General features: G+C 43.4%; 1 protein-coding gene across 1 annotated transcript in view; it reads right to left on the minus strand.

Annotated features, from left to right (window-relative positions):
* Positions 1-21,894, minus strand: part of Gad2 (glutamate decarboxylase 2) — a 77,046-nt gene extending 55,152 nt beyond the window's left edge. The window contains exons 1-7 of the mRNA XM_021151030.3: positions 21,275-21,894; positions 20,514-20,573; positions 20,172-20,321; positions 18,987-19,220; positions 14,560-14,650; positions 13,974-14,086; positions 8,849-8,964 (exon numbers count right to left, since the gene is read on the minus strand). Of these exons, the coding sequence (XP_021006689.2) occupies positions 8,849-8,964; positions 13,974-14,086; positions 14,560-14,650; positions 18,987-19,220; positions 20,172-20,321; positions 20,514-20,573; positions 21,275-21,770 (1,260 nt within the window). The 5' untranslated portion in view covers positions 21,771-21,894. The remainder of the gene's footprint in view (positions 1-8,848; positions 8,965-13,973; positions 14,087-14,559; positions 14,651-18,986; positions 19,221-20,171; positions 20,322-20,513; positions 20,574-21,274) is intronic.
* Between the last annotated feature and the right edge of the window lie 2,853 nt (positions 21,895-24,747).

Here is a 24,747-nt window from a genome sequence, read left to right on the forward strand (position 1 = left end):
AATTGGAAAACATTATATTGAGTGAGGTTACTTAGGCTCATAAGAACAAACTCTCTCTCACGTGTAGATCCTAGCTTCAAACTGTCAGATACTTGTGTGCAAATGAGAGTGAATAAGGAACCTAGACTGGAAAAGAGGTTTTAAAGGAGGGCACAGCACAAGTGGAAGGAAATGTGTGGGACAATGATTACCACAGAGACAGTGAGAGCAGGAAAACTGTGGGCAAGCACACACATTCACACAGGCACATGCTCTCTCGCTCTCTCTCTCTTTTGCTCTCTCTCTCTCTTTCTCTCTCTCTCTCTCACACACACACACACACACATACATACATGCACCCAGAGACAGACACATGCACATATACACGGACACACACATGCACACACACACACACACGCACACACACAAGACACATGCTCACACATATACAGAGACACACACTTGCACACACTCACACACACATGCACACACATACACTCAGAAACATATACATGTACACAGATAGAGAGAGACACACACACACAGAGTCAATATTGACTGTTTCCTTCAAGCAATCTCCACTTTATGTTTGAGATAGGATCTCTCTCAGAACCTAGAACTCACTGACTGGCTAGCTGGCTGCCCCATCTGGCTAGCTGGCTGTCCTGACTGGCTAGCTGGCTGCCCTCATTGGCTAGCTGGCTGCTGTGGCCAATAAACCCTAACATTTTTACTCTCTCTACTTTTCCAGCATGGGGATGATGAATGCACACAGGCGTGCATGGCTTTATTACTGGCTCTGGGGGATTAAACTCAGCTCCTCAAGTTTTCATAGAGAGCACTACTGGTTGTGCCATCTCCCCAGCCTGTGCTTCTTCACTGCTAGTAGGGACAGCAAGTTTCACCCTCTTTGGTGGTGGGAGAACAAGCAACCCTGAGACAAACCACTTCCCAGAGTCTGGTGTCTCAGCATGCTGGCTTCCTATCCTCCATGTGAATTTAGATGAGAAGTCTTAAGAGCCATCCTGATTCCTCCAAACTATGCACATGCAAATATTTAATCATTTCTTATTGGATCACAGCTTATATTAGTCTCGGAGGAAACAAAGGTATTTTAAACAGCCCCCATCTCTTCTACCTCTTGCACCCTTCCTGTTTCTAGTTTGGTGGTTTGGTTCTTCTGGTCATCATTGCCTTTGTTTACTTTCTCATCTCCCAAGGACTTCAGTACTTACCATTCAATTGTCTTTCTGATAATTATATGATAATTATATCTATCATTCCATGTAGGTTTCTATATTAGCTCCACAGTGAGTTTATACCTACTTAATAAAACAGCCAACTACTGCCATATAAAATTCTACTGAATGCTAACTGGTTCACTGTCTGTTTCCTAATGGGACAAAGGAACTGTAGGAGGACAGACTTTACCTATGCTTGATAAATGTTTGTTGACATTCTTGGCCATATGCTCAGAGAATAAATCCAGGGAAATGTCCTCGATTTATTGTTTAGGATATCTAGTCACAAATACTAGTGTTACGGGGTGAGTTTGGTGGCTAGCCAGATCACTGAGGACTAAATGGACAGGATCCATTCTACAAGCAAATCCAGAGGTTTTTTTTTTTTTTTTATTTTTTCCTGCTTACCCACCACAGAAGGCTTGGGATGGGGTCCTTCTCAAGCATAAGTGAGACAGTCACCAGTGCTTCTACCTTCACCAGCTGCTTAGTGAAAGAGAAGCAACTCATAGACTTCAAACAAGAAAGAGAAACAACACAGTGGTTTGGGACTCTTAGCTCCCAACCCTTCAGACTTTCTATCAAATGCCCTGTCTTCTAGCTTTGAGAACTATCAGGTATTATTGGTCTTGCCACTTACTGACTGATGTATCTCTCAGATCTTTATACAATAGGGATTTCCAACAATTCTATCTGGAAGTCAAATCTAAGAATGAACTAGAATCTGCCTCTGACTATTTCTCAAGCTTTAGGGGGTCCCATATTCCTCAATGACCCACAGTACCAACAGAATTTCCCTTGCCCTTCTGCATACATCTTTGACATAGCCATTGGTTTACCAACACTGAGGTTCAATAAATCTGCCTCTAGGCAGGGCTGGTGTAGGTATCATATAGGACATACTTACCAACCACTTAGCCCTCAGTAGGTTCTTACAAATCATAGTCCTTATTCTCACATACTCTTACCCAGTGTGATGACAACCTCAGGTCTCTAGTTACCTCAAGTGGAATTTTGAAATCTTCAATTAAGATTAATGGCAATTGTGTGTGTGTGTGTGTGTGTGTGTCTGAGTGTCTGTGTGTGCATGAGAGAGACAGAGGGAGAGAGATGAAATTGTAAGGAAATCTGAAAATGACATTCATAGCAATAGAGAATTTATACTCTTCCAGCACTGTGAATTAATTCTTGCTAAACTTACATTTATTTATCTATGGTTTTTGCTTACTTTTTCATCTTACAGGACTTCAGTACTTTCTATACCTCTGTCATTGAAGATTATAATACCTCTGTTATTGGAGATGAGGAGGCATGTCTGTTTTAAAGAATGAACATTCCTCAGACAAGTTCTCATCTCACCACTCTCTCTGGCATCCATCTCACCTGGATGAGTTCAGCTCTCTCTCCTCAAGGGATGCTAAATGGGTATCTGCTTATAGCAACAATGCTGGTTGTCATTTCTGGAGTACCACTAAGGGTCCTGTAGTTGGGCTCTACCCTTCCCATGTATTTATTAGCTTCCTTTATCTTTCTGACAACTATGCAGGTAGTTGTTCCTTTTACAGAGGAATAGGAAACTAGGTAACTCACCTGAATTAATGCTTATGAGGAGGCCAAGCAGACCTCATCACCATTTTGAGTTAATTTTACAACTCGTTATATTATATTTCATATAATATAAAACTTTATATTAACTTTATGTTAACCTGAAGACAAATATGCCTATCCAGGCACTTCTAACCTGCCCTTCCACCCAACATGGGATGCAACCTCATGGGTTTTAAGATAGATGACTTCCCTTTAGACTCTTCCCATGATAACATATGCTCCCTAAATTCAGACATTGGGTAATTGCCACTATCTCCCTCAAGTAAGCAACACTGGAAGGAAGGGGGGGGGAGGGGAAGGGAGGGGAGAGAAGAGAAGGGAGGAAGGGGAAAGAAGGATGAGCAAGAAAAAGAAAGAAGAAATAAAGAATTTCATAACTCAGGGATTATGCCACAATGCCTTAGTCCCTTATTAGTCATGGCAAAAACAAACAAACAAACAAACAAACAAACAAACCTCCAGGAGAGTAGTATGTGGTTATAGTTATTCACACCTAGGCAAGGCTGTTGAAGTTCTTTGCCAGGAGTAAGTGAAAGTGACATGAGAATGGAAGAGGAGAAAGAGACCAATGCAGAACCAGATCAGGCCTGCTCAAGTTGATCTGGTTTTGGCTCGTATTATCTTCTGTCAAGCAGAGTTTGTGCCCGATGCATGCCATTGAATTTCACGAGAGTGACCCTTCTCCGTGTGGAACTTTTTTTTAACAAATTTTTTTGCATTTTTGTGGTTGTTACTTAAGGAGAACTACTTTGGAAATTGACTCCCTCCAGGATGTCTCATCTAAAATCTGTGAACTGTTTTCCAACATATGTGGGAACATAATGTAGTGTCACCCTGGGCTGATAGTCCTGGGTTCTATAAGAAATCAAGCAGCAGAACAGTCACCTCCCTACTTCTCATGAGAATCTGAGGGGATGTCTGAGGATTCACTCTGGAAGACATGGATACCTGCAGGAGTTGATCTGTGAAACACAGAGTGAATTTGTCCTGGTGATTTACCTCAAGGATCCTTCTCTCTTATGATTATAAAGGATGTTTTTCCTCAATGACATTGTGCTGTTTCATGGAAGCTATTTCTGGAAGTGCTTGTGTCACATGAAGACAAAAGAGAGATGTGTAACACTTCCCAAGGTGTGGGGTTTTGAGGGTTCAGAGTGACAGGGGAGATTTGAGCTAGGATTTTAGATCACTCTCTATCAGCTTTTATCTAGAACTCATTAGATTACTTTTTGTTAAGCTCTTCTTTCATAGGAGACTTGGGGGCAGTGATGATTCAGCAGAGGATGAATGTGGAATGAACAGGCTGTATGGCCCTTCTAACGTTGTAATCTTCTGATGCTGTACACTGCAGGGAAATAATCCCAGAGTCCTTTGCTTGTGGCCTCAGTACTACCTCTGTTGCAGCTCAGTGACTCACTCACTCCTAATACTGTTTGTTTAATTTAGTCCTATCCAAGTTCTTTGAGAAAGCAGTTCATTTGAATATAGAGAAAAATGTAATAGCTTGTCCCACTTCTCAGCTAGATAATGTTCTAGTCTGTATTGGTCTCTAGGTGAAGCTTCAGTCTGCACTGGTCTCTGAAAAAGAGGATGGAATGTCTGTGGGGAAATGTCATGTAGGTCACAAAGGGTGACATCCTCTCCCCAATATGTGGCGTTTCCAGTTGGATGTGATGGGCTACAGAGTTGCTAAGCATTATTCTCATCTCCATGGTTGTGCTGAATAGTTCTATGGCAACTTGACACAAGCTGGAGTCACTGGAGAAGAGGGAGACTCAGTTGAGAAAACACCTCCATAAGACTGGGCTGTTGGCAAGCCTGATAGAACATTTTCTTATTAGGTATTGATTGGGAAGGGCTCTGCCTATTATTGGTGGTATCACCCTGGGCTGGAAGTCCGGGGTTCTATAAGAAATCAGGCAGAGCAAGTCATAAGGAGCAAGTTAGTAAGCAGCATCCCTCCATGGCCTCTGCAACATCTCTTGCTTCTAGGTTCCTGTCCTGTGAGTTCCTGTTCTGACTTTCTTCAGTGTGCAAGTGAAAGACAAATAAATCCTTCCCTCCCAACTTGCTTTTGGTCATAGAGTTTCATCACAGCAATTGGAACCCTAACTAGGACAAGGGCTCTAATTAAATATGCCACATGACAAACTTAGCACCCAGAAGTTTTAAAATAACCATAACTTGACTCAGTTTGGAACATTAGGAAATTATTAGTCTTACAATAATCAGACAAGGAAAATATCACTTAAGACAAGACACTGCTCACTTCTGGAGCTTGGTTTTTCCTCTACTAAGCAAGCTTGTTCTTTTACAAAGTTACCTGCGCGCGCATGCGTGCGAGCACACACACACACACACACACACAGCTTTCTGTGTCCCTGGCAGCAGGCAAGTGTTTTCTGGAGCTCTCATCTGAGTCCTATAAATTCTGGGCTGGGAAAACATCTCAAAGAGCAAGAAAGACATTGCAGGCACCTTTCCTGCTCCATCATAGCAGCTCCTTTTCTTTACTTGTTGAAAAAAACCCACTGCAAGGACTGGCCATGTTTAGCCTGGAGAAAAGGGTGACTTAGGAAAGATTTGATAATTTTTTGTCTTCAGATATTTTTGGAGCTATTTCAGGAGACCATGCAACCAAAATGACTGTAAAGTTTGACAGTACATAGGAAATTTGTTCCCTTGCTCAGAAACCAAGAGGAGCTACAGGAAATGATGAATCATACCCAAAGGAACTAGAAATGGGAATCAAGTGAGTTCTCTATCTGCAGGTTTAAGAGCAGGACTCACTTGTAAATACCTGTCTGTATCTAAAATGGTACAAGTAGAAGCTGGGTGTTTTCCCTAAATGTCCCTCTAGCCTGGCTTAGGAGACAGAGTGGCTTATTTCAGGCACAGGGAGGGAATAGTAATCTAATATCAACTTCCAATTAAGAAAAAGCTCACTGCAGAATGTTGATCATGTAAAATCCAAACCATTAAGTTTACAACACCCTCATCGAACATAACTCATCGAACATGAAGAAGTTGAGCTGGTGTTTACATAGAACCTTCACCCCTATGTTTCCAGTATTTTTGGCATGAAAGATGCTACTAGATGAGAAAAGTAAAAACCAACTTATCCAAAACACATTGATCTGCAATGGTTTCCTGACTCTATGTTATGCTAGGGCAATGGTGGCACAAATTGTGGGAGTAACCAACAAATGTTTAATTTGACTTAAAGCCCAAGATGGAACCCATACCCGTCACTGCTTGAGTCACCAAGGATCTGAGACTAGATAGCCTAGAGACCTAGAGTAAAACCAAATACTACTCATCTATTGATACCTCTTTTTGATGAGCCATTTTTGAAATGGCTCCTAATACTATGCTGCTATCCTCATGGATCAGTGCTTTGCCCAGTCATCAGTGCAAAGCTTCCTCCTGCAGCAGATGGAGACAAACCCAGAGACTCATAGCCAGACACTATGCAAAGAGTCAGAGACCTTGGAACACTCAGCCCTCAATAGAATATCTCCAACAAATCCCTCCCTGCAAGACTCAGGGAGCTCTGTGGAAGATGGGGTGGAAAGAATATAAGACACCAAGAAGATAAGGCCCTCTAAATCAGAGGGACTGAGGCAGCATACACAGGGTCTGTATGAGTCTGCACCAGTTCTTCTGTGTATATTCACACTTGCCATGTTTATGAAAATCAAATAGGTCTATTCTCATTACTTGTTGAAGTACTTTTGGACTGTCAAAGAATAATCAGACGTATTATACATTAAAAAAGAATACATGTGTCAAAATGAAAATTCTATAGCCAGAGACAGTTGGTATACTAGGTAAGGTTCATAATAAAATTATCATTTTAATTTATGTGAATGGAGAATTAAATAGATGAGTTGCCTTTCTCTCTTTTAGAAATGAAAGAATGGACTTCAAGTTTATAATACAAAAAAAGTATTACAAAAGAAGTCTGAGAGCATGCATAAGGTCTGAGCTTTCTAAAACAAGCTAAGTCACCTTTATCAAGTGTGAGGCTCAAAAGCTAATTCCAAAGGCAGAGAGCATAGGGTGGCGTGCTGCTGGGGCAACTTTAGAGAGCCAAAGAAAAGGATGTCTAATGTAAAACCATTTTGAAGCTGTAGTATTGGGCAGTTTGAAGCTGACATACAGAACTATTTAACTATTTAGGGATCTGAATCTACATCAGGGAAATGGGGACATGAAAGATTATGGTTATTTTACCCATATAGAACCTTTAATTAAATAGAAGTCAACTCCTGACATGGGTCAAATCATGAGGCCTGTGTTGGCAACACTTAGTCTTATGATGTTGGATAGGTTACTGCAGTGTTGTTCCTTTGTTGCTGTGCACTGCTAGGTAAGAGAGAAAGCAAGGGCTGTTTGTTATATGAACCAATTGGAACATTGTTTTCATGCTTAATTGGTAGCGGAAGGGGTAGTATGTACTCTTTGAAGGGCACAGGAGGGGCATTAAGTTCTATACTGTGGTATCTATAACAAAGATGACCAAACTTCTTAGCCTCTGTCTAGCTAGCACCCTGGTAGGCAGGAACCAGTGCATGGCAGCGATCTGGCTCAAAGATCAGATAGAAAAGACCCCTATGTCCTTTCTTTATGGTACTGATGATGTCTAATCTTCATTGGTGATTTGACTAGATTTAGAATGAGGAGCATAGCATTTCTAAGTGTGACAATAAGAGTGTTTCCAGAGATGATCAACTGAGGGGAGTGAGACCATCCTGTAGTGGGGAACACTAGTCCATGTACTGGAAGTGGGTACAGAGCAAAAGCAGAGAGGAGAAAGCTTGTCGATCTCTGCTTCCTGGCTCATCATGATGTGACTGCTCTGCTCCACTTTCCTTCTTACCACAATGGACTTAATTGTCTGAAACCAGGAGGGAGATTAAGTCTTTCCCTAGACTGTTTTGTGCTAAAGCATAACTAATACAGTACTAAGTGAAGTCAGGCAGCTTCCGGTTAAATGGCTAAAGGCACCACAAGGGTTGAAACTATCTGTACTATTTTTGTGTCAACTTGACACAGCTGGAGTTATCACAGAGAAAGGAGCTTCAGTTGGGGAAATGCCTCCACGAGATCTAGCTGTAAGGCATCTTCTCAATTAGTGATCAAGGAGGGAGGTCCCCTTGTGGGTGGTACCATCTCTGGGCTGGGGTAGTCTTGGTTCTGTAAGAGAGCAGGCTGAGCAAGCCAGGGGAAGCAAGCCAGTAAAGAACATCCCTCCATGGCCTCTGCATCAGCTCCTGCTTCCTGACCTGCTTGAGTTCCAGTCCTGACTTTCTTTGGTGATAACAGCAGTGTGGAAATGTAAGCTGAATAAACCCTTTCCTCCCCAACTGCTTCTTGGTCATGATGTTTGTGCAGGAATAGAAACCCTGACTAAGACACTATCTAATCCCTAAAACTCCAGCTTTAACCAGGAGTCCAACAGGGCCTCGTAGAGTTTGGATTATATAAAGCACTGCATCAGTGATTTGGAAGACTTGAACGTCACACTGCCTTTTCTTTTGCTCCTATCCCTCATCATACAGTATTACAGACACATGGAGAATGGGATCTGGAATGAGATATATTCTGCTTTGGCGTTGGAGAGACAGCTCAGTGGTTAGAGATCCAGGTACTGCTCTTGCAGAGAACTAGAGTTCAGTTTCCGTCCATATCAGGTGGCTCACACGTTCCAGGGTGGTCTCTGGCCTCTGTAAGTAGCAGTATTCATGTGCACATACCCATAGACAGATATACACATAATTAAAAATAATTCGTTAAAATAAAATATATAAATTCTGCTTTATCTTTGAGGTTTCCTTGGATTTCAGAGATAAGGAGCATATCCCAACGGACAGCTCAGCTCAACTCAACTTTCCCCTCATTTTCTCAAGATATGTTTCCTGGAAAGAGCACATCCTGAGAAAAGGCATTTCCGGGCGTTATTCATTCAATTGGGCCCATTGATACGATCTTATGCTCAAAAGAACATAAACACATACATGCTCTGATGTGAACGCGATGAGCCTGGGCACCGCTGCCATCCCCTTCTCCTTGACTTCTGGAAACATCTTATAGCGGGCAATGAGCATGGCATACATGTTGGAGATGGCGCCACCTAGAGGGCACAAAACAGTTACTGTTTTCCATTCTCTATCAACACTTCTCATGCAAGGGGCACTTTGGATTTTCACTGACCTAGAATAGGTCAATTGCTTGAACCGTGGGTCACAGCCCAATATGAGAGCATATAACTTAATTTGGTGGGGAGAAGATTCTGAAAAGTCGCGAACAGTAAAATGTTTCTGAACACACCAGGACCAAAAATTATTTCAAAATCAACCATGTATCATCCACATCTGGGATGTTTCTGATAGTGTTCAACAGTTCATGTCACATCACACAATGCCACTGTAACCTTGGTTCTAAACACACATCATGCTCACTTTGCCCTCTGTGTCATGGCATGCAATGCCACTGCTGCCTAAAGTGTCAGTTATGAGATTATTGTATGTTATGAGTAGCAATGCATTTTTACTATACATACAAAATGTCTGCTGTTACAGAGATTTAATGGCTTAATTATAGAAAACAAAGATTACTATTTCTCCATTATTTGACTTAACTGGTACATACTTAGCTGGTACATATTTGGATGGTATTATATTAGAATGTTTGATTTTAAACTTTCTGCTTGAGTTGCTGACATGAGTTCAGAAATAACTGATGAATGAATGTTGGTTTTGAACTCAGACAAAATTTTCAACGATTCCTAAAATGACCCTAAATATATTTCTGCCATTTGATATTGAATATGGATGCAATGTGGCATTATAATGCACTGATTATTATAAAATCAAAATAAGGAGTAACTCTAAAAGTGGTGACACCTTTGCATGGTGCAGTATCAAGTAAACACCTAAGGCTTGATTATTTCTGCAAACTAAACATCTTTGTCTCATTATTTTGCAAATTCATCTTTGTCTTTAATAAGTCCAAAGGTATCATACATAAAGAATTTAAAATAAGGTTTAAGACTTATTATCAGTGAATGTTTTATATGTATGATTATTTTATATGTCTAGCTACCCAGGTAGACTACAAACTTTCCAGGTAAAAAGGAGTCATGAGCAGGAAAATGGAGGAAGCACAACCTAACGTCCAGGGAAAGCCTTCTAGCTCCTATAAAGTCTATTCTCAGATTCAAAGATACAGCTAAGAGGGATCAGGAAAGCAAACTGGGCCTCAACTACAGTAAAAGAAGCACTTTAAATGCTGAGTGTGGTGGTGCTTGCACTCAAGGTGGGTCTGGGCTACACAGTGAGAACCAGAACAGCCAGAACTACAGAGACCCTGGAGAGACAGAAAGACAGAGAGGGAGACAAAGAGGGAGTGGGAAGAGAGACTTCAAGGGGAATAAAAGTCTTATCATATAGCACAGGCTGGCTTTGAATTCATGATTCTTCTGTCTCAGCCTTGCAAATGTTGAGATTCGTGTATGTACCACTATACTCACCTAGAAGAGACTTTTGAAAAAAAGATTTTTTTCTTTCTTTTCTCTTTAGTTTATGTGTATAGCCACTCAATGTTAGGCCTGTAAAATCCTTATATTATGATGGTGGCAAATAGTTATTTCTTTTCATTTCCAGCAAACCTTGGATTGAGACAAATAAGCTACCCTTTATTCTGCAGCCTGCTAATGGTTCCTGTAGAATGTGGGATAAACATCCACATTCATTTCCTCATCCTCTATTGATTCCGTCTAAAAGTTCTTTCTCTCAGAGATATACCTGAGATACAATTGCATTCATTAATGAAATGCTGCTGATTTCAGCTACATGTAGAATTATATTTCTTTTTTGTCTTCCTCCAAGACTGTCAAGGTTTTATTTGATCAAGTTTTACTCTGCTCTGTAAGAAGGGTCTCACTTCACAAGCAGTGAAACTCTGCAGGACTCTTCAGAACCTTAGGACTTGTGCTCTCTAGGAAACATGAAGGCACTGAATAAGCTTAGATGAAGCCAGAAGGCAAAGTGTTCTCTCTCTGCCCCACTCCAAGAACGAAACTCTTGGGATCATTTCACGGATGGTCTGATTAGTCTTTTCTTCTAGTTGAGGATCAGGCAGGCTTTGCCAAGTTGAAGAGCCTACGCAGGGCCTTATGAGGACCTTTGCCTTATGAGCCCTGGGCTCTAATACAGGCAGGGCAGTGGGTATAGAGCCATCAACCAGCCATTGGCATCTGTACAGTCAGAATGCAGGCAGTTGCTACCCTGTTAGGTCCTAGAGATTCAGGATAGTAGAAAACAGGTCAAGTATGTTTGGATCAGATGCCCAGGACAGACTGTGTGATGCTGAACTCAAAGGAAAGCTTTTGAGCAAGTTTCACTCTAGCTTATGATTTCTCAGTCCTTAGCATTCATTGATATGTTGAGGTGCAGAATTCCTTAAAGAGGATTGTCTTAAGTAATGTTGGGTAGTTAGCCTCATTCATGGATTCCAGTTGAAAACAGTGTTTTCTCTCAAGCCACTAACAACCCAAAATATCCATACATTCCAGTTGTTCTTTTGGGAGGGCAGTACTGGCTCCCTAGTTGAGAACTGATGCTCTCGATGCATTTCTCAGGCTGGCGGGGGTTGGTTGGTGAGTGGGGAGTGGTGGGTGGTGGTGAGGGATGGAGGGTTAGAAAAGGAAGGGGAATATAAACAAAGGAAGCATCATGTGTAATTATTCAAGAAGCTTTCAATCCTGGTCTCTTGCTCCTCATTTCGCATCTTTGTCATCCTACAGCTAAAAGGCTTTGTAGCTCTGAGGATGATGATGGGATTTGTGCAAAACTACAAGAAGATGAAAAGAGATGCCCAAGTCCTACAGCCTCTAATGATTACATTAGGAAAAGAACCGAGACTAAGGCAGGCCTTTTCTCCCTCAGTCCTTATCCTTTTTGACCCGCCAAAGATTAGAGTGCTCTCTGCAAGTGTAGGTAAATCTCATATACAGAATTCTTCCAGGAATCATGAGGCAATTTCAGAAAGGATCAAGTTCCTGGGTGTTTGTGGTATGGATGAACAGAACTGAACAACAGTCAAAACACATTAAGCATTGTGTCCAAGTCAAAGATCCAACTGTGAAGATTGATTCCCAGGACCAGAGGAAACCAGGACGTGTGTGTGAACCTACTTTTTCTGTTCCTGTTCCTTGAATCATTCAACTCCTTAATCTAGGAGCAAGGCTTGCTGTTACCTAGTGAAACTTTTACTAGCAACTAAGGATGTTATATACCATCCCTCTTCTTGTAGGAAGTTGATCAGAAACAGATCTACATTGTTTTCTGTTGCTCTCCACTCTAACTTTGGAATGTTTATATCACAATATAACACTACATCTATGGCTTTTACACCACGGTTAGAACATATGAGTCTTCAGGCTCAAAGGATGAAGCTCCATAGCTTCTACCTACTGATTTGCCGCCATCCACTATGTCATACAGAACCTAGCAGAACCAACCATGAGGATTGCTTGGGGTGTGTGTTTTCTGGGACATATAGGTAGGTGCCATGGCAAGCTAGATAATTAGACATGTCCCCTATTTAGACTAGTAAAAATTTCATAGTCAATAGATTCCTACTTCTGTGAGCTATAAAAACTGAACCATGATGTTGCTCTTGGTACATCTTAGGAACAACTGAATCCTACAATCAACCCTGTATGAGAATGAATAAGGTAGAAATGATGTTGGCATTGTAACCCTTGTAACTGTACATAGTTCTACATAAAAAATATGTTCTAAGCATCAATATCAGACAATAAAAGACAAATCCACAAACTTAGCAGGAAGGGAGAATAAGTACAATTTAGCCTAGAAAATGAAAGAATCCATCACGACTAGTGTTCAATGACTGCTTTTAAAGGCTAATTTTCTGTCCCATTTAACTAACACTTTTCCCTTTAGCATCTGAAAAAACATGCTATGTACTTAAGTACAAGAAACAACATGGTGAGATGGTTAGACAGACATATACAAGTCTTGTCCTCAAGGCCACTGCTGCTTGGTCATTGTTTCATCTTCAGGCCCTCTCATCTCTCACTGCCTTTGCAGACTTGCTTAAGAGGGATCTGAATCCAGCCTGGCTGTGCCTGGCTGTGCCTGGCTGTGCCTGGCTGTGCCTGGCTGTGCCTGGCTGTGCCTGGCTGTGCCTGGCTGTGCCTGGCTGTGCCTGGCTGTGCCTGGCTGTGCCTGGCTGTGCCTGGCTGTGCCTGGCTGTGCCTGGCTGTGCCTGGCTGTGCCTGGCTGTGCCTGATAGCTGCAGGGGTAACTCTAGTCTCTCCTTTGCCACCCATCCATAACAGCTTACTGAAGACTGGCTTCCTCTCACTGGTTAGGTACCACTCTGCTCTGACACTAGGCTTCTTTTCCATGGGTCAGGGACTTATCCCTTTGCCTTCCTAACTACCTTTTCATCTAGGAATCAAGTCAAGATCACAGCATTTTGCTTCATGTTGATTCTCTGGGCTTGGAGAAGTGTAAATAACAGAGCTTAGCAGGCAGTGGCTGGTAATCAAAGGCAAAATGGAAAAGATAGGGTGGCATGGTAAAGAGGAGAGAAAATACCTCAAAGAAATCAGAATTTTCTTCTAGCTCTAAGAAACCACCTTTCCACACACTCCTTGCCCTCCTTGAAATTAGTCTAAATCCACTTCCCTGCTCATTATTCCAGGGACTAGAGGAAAGAGGGAATGGGCTCTCCGGAGGGAATGTAGCTCGGTACACACCTTCACACACTGAGTGTTGTGTTAATTGATGCTTTCATTTCACTCATTCCGAGAAATGCAGCAAGGGTGAATTTCTTTATTAGTATTCTTTTGAACAGCACCATCCATACATCTTATATGCATGGTATGGTAGAAGTACAGGATGATATCATGTTAGATTATATTCTGCTGAGCACAAGTAATTGGCATTTAAGCACGGGATTAGTAAACTCCAAAGTGTGTTCAATGGACTAAGCCACACTCATTATTTTCATAAACACAGCTTAAGTGACCTGCTCATAAACACAGAACAGATGTTTATAATATAGCATACCAGAAGAACAAAACAGAGGAAAAAAATGAAATATAGATACCAGGAGAAAAGATTCCATCGCCAGAGCCCCCTGGCCAGCCAATGATTTCTCTCATTTTCTTTAGTGTAACATATTCTAGCAGCACAAATACAGGGGCGATCTCATAGGTGAACCTGAAATATATAAATGACCATATTTTATGTATATAGCTCAGATAAATTATTTACTATTGTAATATCACAGAATTTCTCCTTTTTAAAAACTTACACATTCACTGATGTAAAGATTATCATATAAAATATAAAATTATGTATACAAGATTTATGAAATATTGCTAATTTTTCTGTTGCCTTAAAGGCAAGATCTTCAAATATTGGTATAATGTGCAGGGCTAGTTTACCACATTGAATGCAGACTATTACATAGTAGGACTATCTAAAAGGCAACATTGGGCTTTATTTCTCTTTCATGTAATGTGTTATTTTAAATCAACATGTTTAAAAGTCTCCTTTGCATTTTAAATATTTGCATAGTTTGATAAAATGAAAAACACATCAAGGTTATTTCTTTAATTATGCCAGAGTGAGAAGAATACATAATGCAAAGGGATTTACACAAAAGAGGTTTTGTGTAATCAGTTACTTACATGTTAGTGTTTGCTGTTGATGTCAACCAGTCTGCGGCTAATCCAACCATATCCAATCCAGTAGACAGCTGATTAAAATATCGGGGATGCCCTGAAGAAAATGGAATTAGGATTGCAACCAGTGAAAATAATTATCTCCCAAACATATGCTTTTTATATCTAAAGGATCTTGAAAGACACTTCAGTTACAAGAGATGCATATTCCATAATCAAATATGCAAATGTGCCTGTGAGCACAAGACACATGATCACATGCACATAGGTGCACACAGGCTCAAGCAACCCTTCTTCTGGCTTCTTAGGGCTCAGTATTCCCTAAGATATACTCTAAATAGTCCTATAACAATAATATATACTTTGCAATGTGAAGATTAGATCATTTTGTACTATACTTCCAATATAATTGCAAACAAAAACAGTATGGTATCCCAAATCATTCTTCTTATTTGCATTGATACCGATAACAGTCCTTTTGTTGAGTTGTTCTGAGAATCAGTCATACCATGACAGCCTTCAGGCATGCCAGCATCCATAATAATATCAGTGACAAATGACTGATGATTACAAAGACAAGACAAAAATGAAAAAAAAAAAAAAAAAAGGACACTCTGCTGAGTGGTTAGTCTTGGATTCAAAGGTGATGAGCATCTAGAGATGGCATAGACAAAGCTAATTCTTGACAGTTCTCTGTCTGAATATTTGATTATAGTCAACAGGGTCCCTCATAGTTGAGATTTAGAACAAAGCTTAACAGTCAGCATTACTGCCTTGTTGACAGATATGTAAAAAATATATTTCATGGATAGACTGACCCATTAAAAGGATTATCTAATTAACTTCTAGATTTCTCTAAAATTCTGTAAGTAGATTGACATTCTATTTATACCCTCTATACCCTGGAGGCTGTTATTTGAAATGTGATTATAAATATCTCATTGGAAGTTTGTTTTCCCATCTTATTCTGTAGAAACCTAGCAATAGATCCATGTTGTGTTTAGCAACAGCAATTTGGGAGGAAGCTTAATTATGGAAGTGGTATCTGATAAAAATGGTATCTATCATTTGCTGGACATCTGTCCAGTGCCTGTGATGTGAGTCTCACATCCCAAGTGTGGGCAAAACAAGATAAAGGACAGCACTGGAAAAAGCACATTGCTTATCTCTGGGACTAGATGGCTCTCTTATCAGCCCTAGGCATGCAGCTATAGAGTTTGACAATGGAAACAGACAGGCAGTGGGAAGGAGCACATTTTAGAGGCACTGCTATTTGTGCACCTCTAGTTAATTCGTGGCATTACCTCTTTTATGGCCGCAAATCATGTCCTGCCCCCTTTTCTCTTCTGCAGTCCCTTTGATTCTGACTTCATCAGTTTACTCATTCAGAAAAGGTATAATGTCCCTCAGCAGCTGCAGTTGCTGTTTCAAGACGCCACCCCCTTCTCTCTGCCTCATTGACTCCCCATTTCATTGTAGCCCAAAGCAGACATCATAGCCTACTTCTCTCCCCAGAGGGCCCTCCACTCTTCTGTCCCCAAATCATTTTTTGAGTGTGAAAATCAATCTGGATTTATTTTATAACTTATATGCATTTCTAGATGAACCTACTTATTACCACACAGGATTTAACTGTGAAAATTCTGGCAGAAAAAAATCTGCATAAAACAGAGAGGAATTCTAAGGAGTGTGCAGGAGCTCTGAACAAATACTCATGGTAAACTAAATGCAAGCTTGATGTTTCTGTTACTGGGTTTCCTTCCCTCCATATACTCCCCCCCCCCTTCGGTCTGCAATTTTATCTGACGTTCTCCTGCACCACAGCTTTCCCTCACTGTGAAACTACAGAGCTAGGTAGTTTGACAGGCCAGAACAGCATGCCATTTGGGGCTCTGGCAGAAATATCCCCCTAATTACGTTTGCTCTGCTCCTGTGGGCTCTGTGCACTGCCTCTGGTGGTTTCCCACTGCACCCATCCAGGGCTGCCTGAGAGCATAAGAAACAGTTCCAGCAGAGCTGGCATTCTGCAGTGGCCCCTGGTCCGTGTGATATGAGCATGAGGAGTCTCCTGCACAGATTAGCAAATGAGTCCTAAAGGATGCACAAAAACTAGTACCTGGCAAAAGAGACCTGGTTCTCCTCAGACAGATGGAGAGAAGCCAAAAGTCCTCTAAAACTGCGGTCTGGAAACTGACAACCCACAGAAGGATGCTCCTCCTACATTTGTTCATTTCCCTTTGTCTAAGGTTTCTCTTAAAGATTGAAGACTAAATTAACATTACTCTATGCCCCCCCCAGCCAATGCAAATGAAGAAAGCAATCCCAGAAGATACCATTCTAGAATCCTACCATTCATGGAGGTTTCTAGTTCTAACACTACTTTACAAGTGATTTAAACGTGACACAGACACCTACCTCATTTAAAAATCTCCACTACCCTTCTATCCTTTCTAAATTTCGAGGCCAGATGAAAATTAGGTTAAGAGGGACCAGGTGATATGGTCTTCAAAGTATCATAAGAATATTGGATGGTGACAGGGAGGGCAAATGTTTTGATAGACTAGGTAGTGTCAGCTGCCAAACAGGACACTAACAGCATAAGAAGCCACCAGCTTTCCAGTTGAAGACAAAAGCTACGTATGATGATTTTTTTTTTGAGGTGCTACTTAGAGATATATGGGCAGGAGACAATACATGGAATCAATAATATTGAGATATTCATCCTAATCTAACAGATTTTCATCTTCACTTTAAACGAGATGCACCACAGCAATATTTGACTAACAGTTTTTCAAAATTCATAACAAAAATCTGATAATTTAATGGACCCATTTATTCTCCAAATAGAGCATTGCTACACAGGACTTTGACTTCCATTGATTGGCAATTCCCATTGTCTTAATTCTAAATGCGTTTCAAAGACTAGCTAGCAGCTTTTAAAAACTAAGAGGAAAAAAAAAGTGTGTATTCTTTTTTTATTTGTGAGCAGAATAAACAAATGGTAGTAGTTTCCATTAGCATATTTAAATGTAAGGTGTGGGGAATGGGTCAAGCAGAAAAGGATTAAAAGCCTTGCTCCAGTTTGTGTGGATGCGTATGTGCAAAGTATGTGGGAGCAGAGTATCTTTTCATGCCTGGCATGTGTATCCTGCTGGCTTTTCAGGAGGAGTAACTGACGATATCTAAAAAATATCTATAATCCATGGAAATCAACAAGTTAAACTCATTTCCCCTCATATCTATTTGCACCTCTACATTCTTACAAAGTGGATAATAATTACACAATAAATCAATTTTCTGAGGCTTCTGTGCAAACCTTTTTCTCTAACCATATAAAGAATGCTCAGGCGAGAAAAGTCTAAACCATTTTTGTAGCAAAAATGTTAAAATGTTTGCAGTTTGTTATCCTAACAAACTACCCACAAAATGGCAGCATAAAACATGACGTTTGCAAGGTAACTAATGGTTACTTAATATTTCACATTTGTTAGTTGCCAGTAAACCTTTTTAATTCTACAAATCATTGTTAATCCATAAGCCTTCCCTCCTCCAGCTCAGAAAGGCATTTATATTTATCACTTTACTCTGTTTCACAATGTATCAAGATGATTAGAGACAATGTAGGAAAAAAAGCCCTACACTCAGGATCTGGGTGGAAGAAAGCTGGGGAGGTACTCAAATGATGTTGCACCTGGACTTCAGCATCGTTTTATCCTGTTTTAAAGGCTGCCTTGAGACTCTAATAGAGTATTCTACACATGTTTAAAATGGCCCCTTAAAGGTGTTGGTATTCTTATCCACATACTCAGTAGCCATATAGGAGACAAATCCTTGAGTAATACTGCTGGACTGCTAAGCTAGTCTATATTGTGGTGTGTGGAGGTGGGGGTGGGGAGGGGTGCACACACTCGAGTGTCTCCATAATTTTTTCAAACCAGGAGAAAAATTGGAATTCAAATCTAAAATTTAGTCTTTTGAAACAACGCTTTTTAACCTTCTACCTCCAGCCTGAAGATTATGGAGGCTGGTTAGCTGGGGTTCTTGACTAGGTCCATGTCAAGGAAATTGCCAACAATGCCCTGGAGTTCAGGCATACTGGATTCCGTCTTTAGTTTTTCCGGGTCCCCTTTTACATACCCTTTCTTTCCCCATTTTGGGTCGTTTGTACTGGCTCCTGCTGACAAATGGTTGCTTCTACAACCTCCGATTAGTCTCCGTGCCAATCTGACAATTTATACCCCGATGACAGCTCGGTTATTGTTAGCAAGGTGTCTTTGAATCACTCCAATAATGACTATTTTTAAGCGAATGTAACTTTGCAATTTTGAAAATAACACGACCCATCCAACATAGGAGAAACGGTTTTATAGGGAAAAAAAAGGAAAATTGTAGAAGAAAAAAAAACCCCTTTATTATTGCTGGTTGCACAGTACCTGTTTTAATTGCATATTTTAGAGTTGTTTGGCAATGCGTCAAAATTTCCTCCAGATTTTGCGGTTGGTCTGCCAATTCCCAATTATACTCTTGAAGAAGCTCATTGGGGTAATGGAAATCGATCACTTTAGTTGATCTATCGAAACTTTTCACCACGTACTGAAGCAAAATGTTCATAACATCTTGTAGAAATGCCAGAGTGGGCCTTTCTCCGTCACACGCTGGCAGCAGGTCTAAAGAACAGAATGGGAAGGACACTTTAGACTTCGCTATGCAAAGATACAGGCAATTACTGAATGGGCAATTTTGCTTTGAGCTGATTTGATTAGCACCGTACACACAGTGCTCAGGAGGCTGAAGTAAGGGGGATCTCTGGGAATTGGAGACCAGATCGGGTTAGAGGGGAGAAGACCCTGTTTCAAGCAAAATCAGAGCATCTGGAAACAAGCGAATAAAATTCCCTTCCGGAATTAAGTTTCGTATTTTATTTGTAACATATTATGTTGCTTGGTTTATTATTTTCCAAAAAGAGTGTCTCAATCTGTCTGTTTCACAAGCATTTGTCCTACATTTGAGTAAATCATCTTAATGGTTTGTCAATACTCCACTTCCGAATGTTTGAGAAACGCCTTCGAGCAAACCAGGAAAGGCTGTTCAAGCCAAGTTATGATCTCTGGCTTTTTTGAAGGCCAGATGTTTCCAAAGTTGGTGTGTGTGTGTGTGTGTGTGTGTGTGCGCGCTGTTTGTGAGCCTGGGAATCATGCATGCGTAGGTAAAATTTAGCGCCTTGGGCTCGGGTAAACAGGATCGTTCCTTGTTGAAATCACAGTTACAAACTACTTTGGATCCAGTCGAACACCTAAAAATCCCTGCAATTCCGAACTACTTGAACTACTTTGTAGGGTATTTTGGAAATCTGTGCTACTCAGAGGCTGGGGCAGCACCAAGAAGTCTACCAATGCACACACTGCCACCTCCAACTATCGAGGCTGCGCAGTGCAGGGCGCTGTGGCCGCTGATTCTGGTTGGGGAAGTCCAGGGCCTCGGCGCCCTCCAGCCCACAGACCCCACATCCTTTCAATTCCGTGGAAGATTCTCAGAGTTCTCACCCGACCCTGACATCCATTTGGAGGGGTCAGAAGTGTGCGGAGTGGAGCATGGTCCTGGCCAGCCGGCCCATTTACCTGTTGCGTGCAGAAACGCGTAGTTGACGTCCCCTTTGGGGCAGTTGCAGGGTTTTTGGTCGCAGGTGCAGACGACCTTCCCGGTGGCGGCCCGCGAGGTCTCGCTCCCGCCGCCCTCCGCTGGCTTCCCGGAGTCTCCATAGAGCAGAGCTGGACAAAGACACGGAACGCGGGACCTGAGTCAGCTGGGGATAGTCTCCGCTCCTACATTCCCACCCACCCGCAACCCAGGGATTCGGCCAACCTAGGCTGCAGGCTCAGAGCGGAGCCGGCGATGTTGCTCCCGCCAGCCGCGGGCCCCCGACCTTGCCAGCCCTTCTCCCTATCAGTGCCACCACTCACCGCACAGCTTGTTTCCGATGCCGCCCGTGAACTTTTGGGCCACCTGGCACCACGCTCTCGCTGCAATCGCCAGGCAGAGAAACGCGAATCGGAAAGAAAACAGACGGGCGAGTGAGAATTTTCGTTCCAAGTGAACCAGGTCTTTGAGTCCAGAGTCTGGGGGCCCAGCGCCAAACTCGGAGCGGCCACCAGCTAGCGACTCTGCTTTCAGCAGGTGGGGGAGTCCGAGGGAATCTGACGCCGGGACCAGCCCTCGACTTGCGGTGTCCCAGAAAGAAAGCAGCCCACACCGCCGCCCTTTGCACTTTGTTCGCCAGGTCCTCGGGTTTCCAGACTCTCCCTGCCATCACCTGGGCTGCCTTTCCTAAACCCGGGGCTGTTTGTTTCTCACCGCGCTTGCCTTTCAGACCCCAAACTCTATCCTGCTCCCATTTTGTCTTTCCCTGCCCAGGGTCTAGACGTCCCGAGGCAAAGCCTAGATCCTTGATTTCTGACTCCCGCAGACGCTGCAGTCTTTCAGGAGCCTACGTTTAGGGGAAGGGGCCTAGACAACCCTGGGCTTTTCCCCAAGGGGACAAAGGACTGGGGTGGGGTCGGGAGGGGTTGGTGTTCTCATACAGTTACGGACTTAACCCAGAGAGCCGGGCGAAGCGCCGGAATAAGTTTCCTGTTGCAGATGTCAAAGCTTTGATGATCAGCGTAGCCCTGCAAACCCTAAACCACCCACAAAGCTCTCCCGTTGCAGGTCCTGATTTTCCTACCTGTGCCCGGGTTCTCAGGATCCGCAGAGCCATCTTCAGATCCGAAGGACCAAAAACCGGAGCCGGGAGACGCCATGGGTTCTGCTAGACTGGCGCCGGTCGCCTCCAAGTGGCTGTGGGCAAGCTGCCTTCGCCTCGACCCTGCACGAGAGTGCGTGCGTGTGCTAGTTAGTATGTGTGGCGGGAGAAGGGCACCGCGCGAGGGCTGGAGCGGCAGCGCGACGAGGGTGGGTGTCACACAGGGACAGGAAACGTGCTGTCTGCGTATGCCAGTGCTCGTGCGTGTGTGTATGTTCCAGTCAGGGTGCAGGGACGCGCTGCTGTGCTCTCCGCCGCCGAGGTTAGATGGGGGGAGTAGCCGTGATCCTCTCAGTCTGGAGATTGGAAAGTGGAAAGGGCCCAAGAGATTTTTTAGGGAGAGGGAGCTTGGTGGGGAGATGAGAGAGTGACGGAAGGGAAATGGAGGCGCTGGGTCGTGAGGTGCGAGGCTGTGCATTCGAGCGCGAGTCAGATGCGGGGGAGGGAGGCGTGCCTGCGTGGTGCTGACCCAGCCACAGGCGCTCCAGGTCTACTTCTGCCGGAACGCGCTGTCCAGGGTGCTACCAAAACCCTCAGCACGCTGGCCTAGGTGACCCCAGGGACCAGGGAGACCTTGGCAAGATTGGAATGGTGGCCGAGGGCGATTTCACGTGTGCATCGATTGGCTCATTGTTTGAGGGCTGTCTCTGGCTGCTGCCGAGCAAAAGTGGTTCTTGCGCCCGCCTTCCTCCAAACCTGTGCTGAGGTCGCTGTGACCTCAAGAGCCCAGGCCACCTGGCCTCAGTCAGGAAGAGCTCCAAAGCTTGGGGAAGGAACCAAGGAGGGAGGAAGGTGGACCGCTTCCACACCAACGAACTCATTTCATCTCCTTAGCAGAGCCTAATGTCTGCCTGCTGAGCTGAGCCAGCCTGGGGGGTCGTACGGTTTCTGTGCAGTCATGCGCTGGGTCCCCAGACCCACCGTCCAGGTTTTGACTGACGGCTGAAGAGAAAGACTGCTGATTGAAGCAATTAAAATCCACGCTGGAATCTATCACTGAGGACCTCAGGCTGAGAAAAATTAAATAAATAAAACGAACAGAAACTTCTGGAGTGGGTGAGAGCTGACACATACACAGGATTTATGGTTGATGGGGGAGGGAATCTGGTTACTTGGTGACCTTGGCCTGCTGCTTATGGGTGGCTTGAGGACATCTGTGCTTAGGAGGGGTTCAGGGAGTTTCAAAGTAAGCAAATCAGTCTTTCCAAATCCCAGAAGAAAGGCACTCCTGTCTTTTCAGGGATACTCAACCCACCGACCTCTCCCCTTCTCAAGAGGAGTTCTTGCCATCAGGAGGTGCCTAGGAACACAAGATTGGCAATTTCCCAGCCCAGAAAGATGTAGTTTCGTTTGTGTTTTCTAATAAAGGAATGAAACAATCCTTTCTATTTTCCTTTTCCCAATGGCTCTTAAATGCAGGGACAGCGCCTTGAGGAAGATTTGGGGCCCTCTTTGCTTCCGTTTCCTCTTGCCTATACTAGACCCATGGTTCCAGGCTTACAGAGAGCTCAAGAAAGACTTGCAGGAAAGTGCTGCTTTAAACCGTTCAGACCTCCTTTCCTTCTCTCCCCGAGTGAGAGACTGCAGTTTCCCTGCTCTCCATAGTCCTTCATTCCTTCTTTGAGTTTTGACCAAATGAGTCACCAAAGCTGTTGCCTGAGGAGAAACCCTGGAACCTTTACTCTTGGTGACCAGGATCACTTATTTTGTTAGGGATCCGGAGACCTTGAATAACTGCAGATGACCAAGTGCATTCTCTCCACAAAGCTTCATCTTCTTCCCAAGGTTAACAGAATCCAGGGGGCTAGGGAGGATCTATCTAGAGGATGCCCACTGAGGTCGGGTGAGTGGCCCGAGGTGGGGAGGGGGAGGGCAGTGCGATTGGCACTGCTGAGGTGCTACTACCCAAGGCACGTCTCTAAGCAGGAATATGCTAAGGGAAGGCAGTCACCTTGACTCTAGGCCTCAACTTAGTAGGTCTTTAGGGTACTCCAGGCCTGGTGGCTTCAGCTGGCTGAGGTAACAGCTCCTGGAATGGGCACTTCCTCCCAGCCTTGCCAACAAGACTTGGAGAGCCTGAGTCTTTGTTTAAATCCATACTAAATCCTGCAAAATAATTCTCTTCAAGCCAGCTGGCTGGGGTTGAAGCTTTTTACCATGGATGAGTGATCGGAAATAAAAAAAGGTTCTTAAACACATACCCCACACACACACACACACACACACACACACACACACACACACCTTCCAAGGAAGAAATGGGTGAAAACAAGAGATATAGATTTTCAACATCTGAATTTAACTTCGTCAAAAATAGTAACTTAAAGCGGTACTGTGGAAATGCAATTGAATCCCACAGCTCTGAGTATTTTTAAAATCTAATCATACTTTAAAAAAAAATTTTGCCACTCCCCACTTCGAATGCAGGCTGGAATTGGGTTTGTCTTTTTAAAAAACCAACCCTTCTTAGACACCAATTTGCTTTGTAAATTTTTTTCCATTTTCCCAAAGGGCCCATCCCCCACCCCCCTCTGGCTCTGGGTTGTTGATAACAAAAGAGCTCTGGGAGGTAATAATTACAGTCATTAGTTCACAAAGGAGGCAGTAGACTGGGAACAGAATACTGTTAGCCCGGAAGGCTTTTTCTTTACAGTAGGAGACCCATACCAAAATCTCCAGCATAGCCCACCGCAAGGTTTGGTGGGATTACTTATTCCTTGTCCACTGTGAGCCACCCAGAAATCCCCGTAGCGGGGAGAGGAGAGGGCCGGTCAAAGAAGGATATTTCGTACAAGTTTTCTCTCTCGAGTTCTTTTGCTGCTTAAATGTTGAGAGACTGAAAAAGGCTAGATAGAAAAGGGATTTGGAAACAACCACGACGTTGCAATCTTCCTTTTCCAGCCTTACTCAAGCCAAGGTGCAGGGGCTGAGGTAGATCTGTCTGTTGCGTCTCTATTCAGCAACCGAATAAACCTTCGCAGACAGTCTTGCGAGGACTGTGGGGTGCAGGGTCCTCCGCTGGAAGCCAGAATTAAAATCTGGCAAGCTGCAGAGCCCAACTCCTCCCTAACGCACCTGCTTCAGGTGGGGCTGTAGTGCCCAGGAAGCATAGCCAGCGCGGACACCCGAACTCCTGCCCCCTTCCGCCAATATCAGTCTGTGAGCCCTGCTGTTAAGGTTTCTGGTGCCAGGTACAGGTTTTGCCGCTCCGTGGGGTTGGCACAGTTAGGGTGACTCTTCTGTCCTGTCTGTCTGGCCCCAAACTGGAGCAGAGCTTTCTAGAGAAGGAGCAGGGAGGGGGGCACTTGAATTTGGGGGCTCGGTCCTGTCCACTCCTCAACAGGATCCTACTTGTAAAATGCACTGGCTACTCGTAGCTTTAGAGGCTGATCTGC

This window comes from Mus caroli, unplaced genomic scaffold, assembly GCF_978045245.1.
Source record: "Mus caroli unplaced genomic scaffold, Mus_caroli_1 scaffold_2, whole genome shotgun sequence".
NCBI classification, from domain to species: Eukaryota; Metazoa; Chordata; class Mammalia; order Rodentia; family Muridae; genus Mus; species Mus caroli.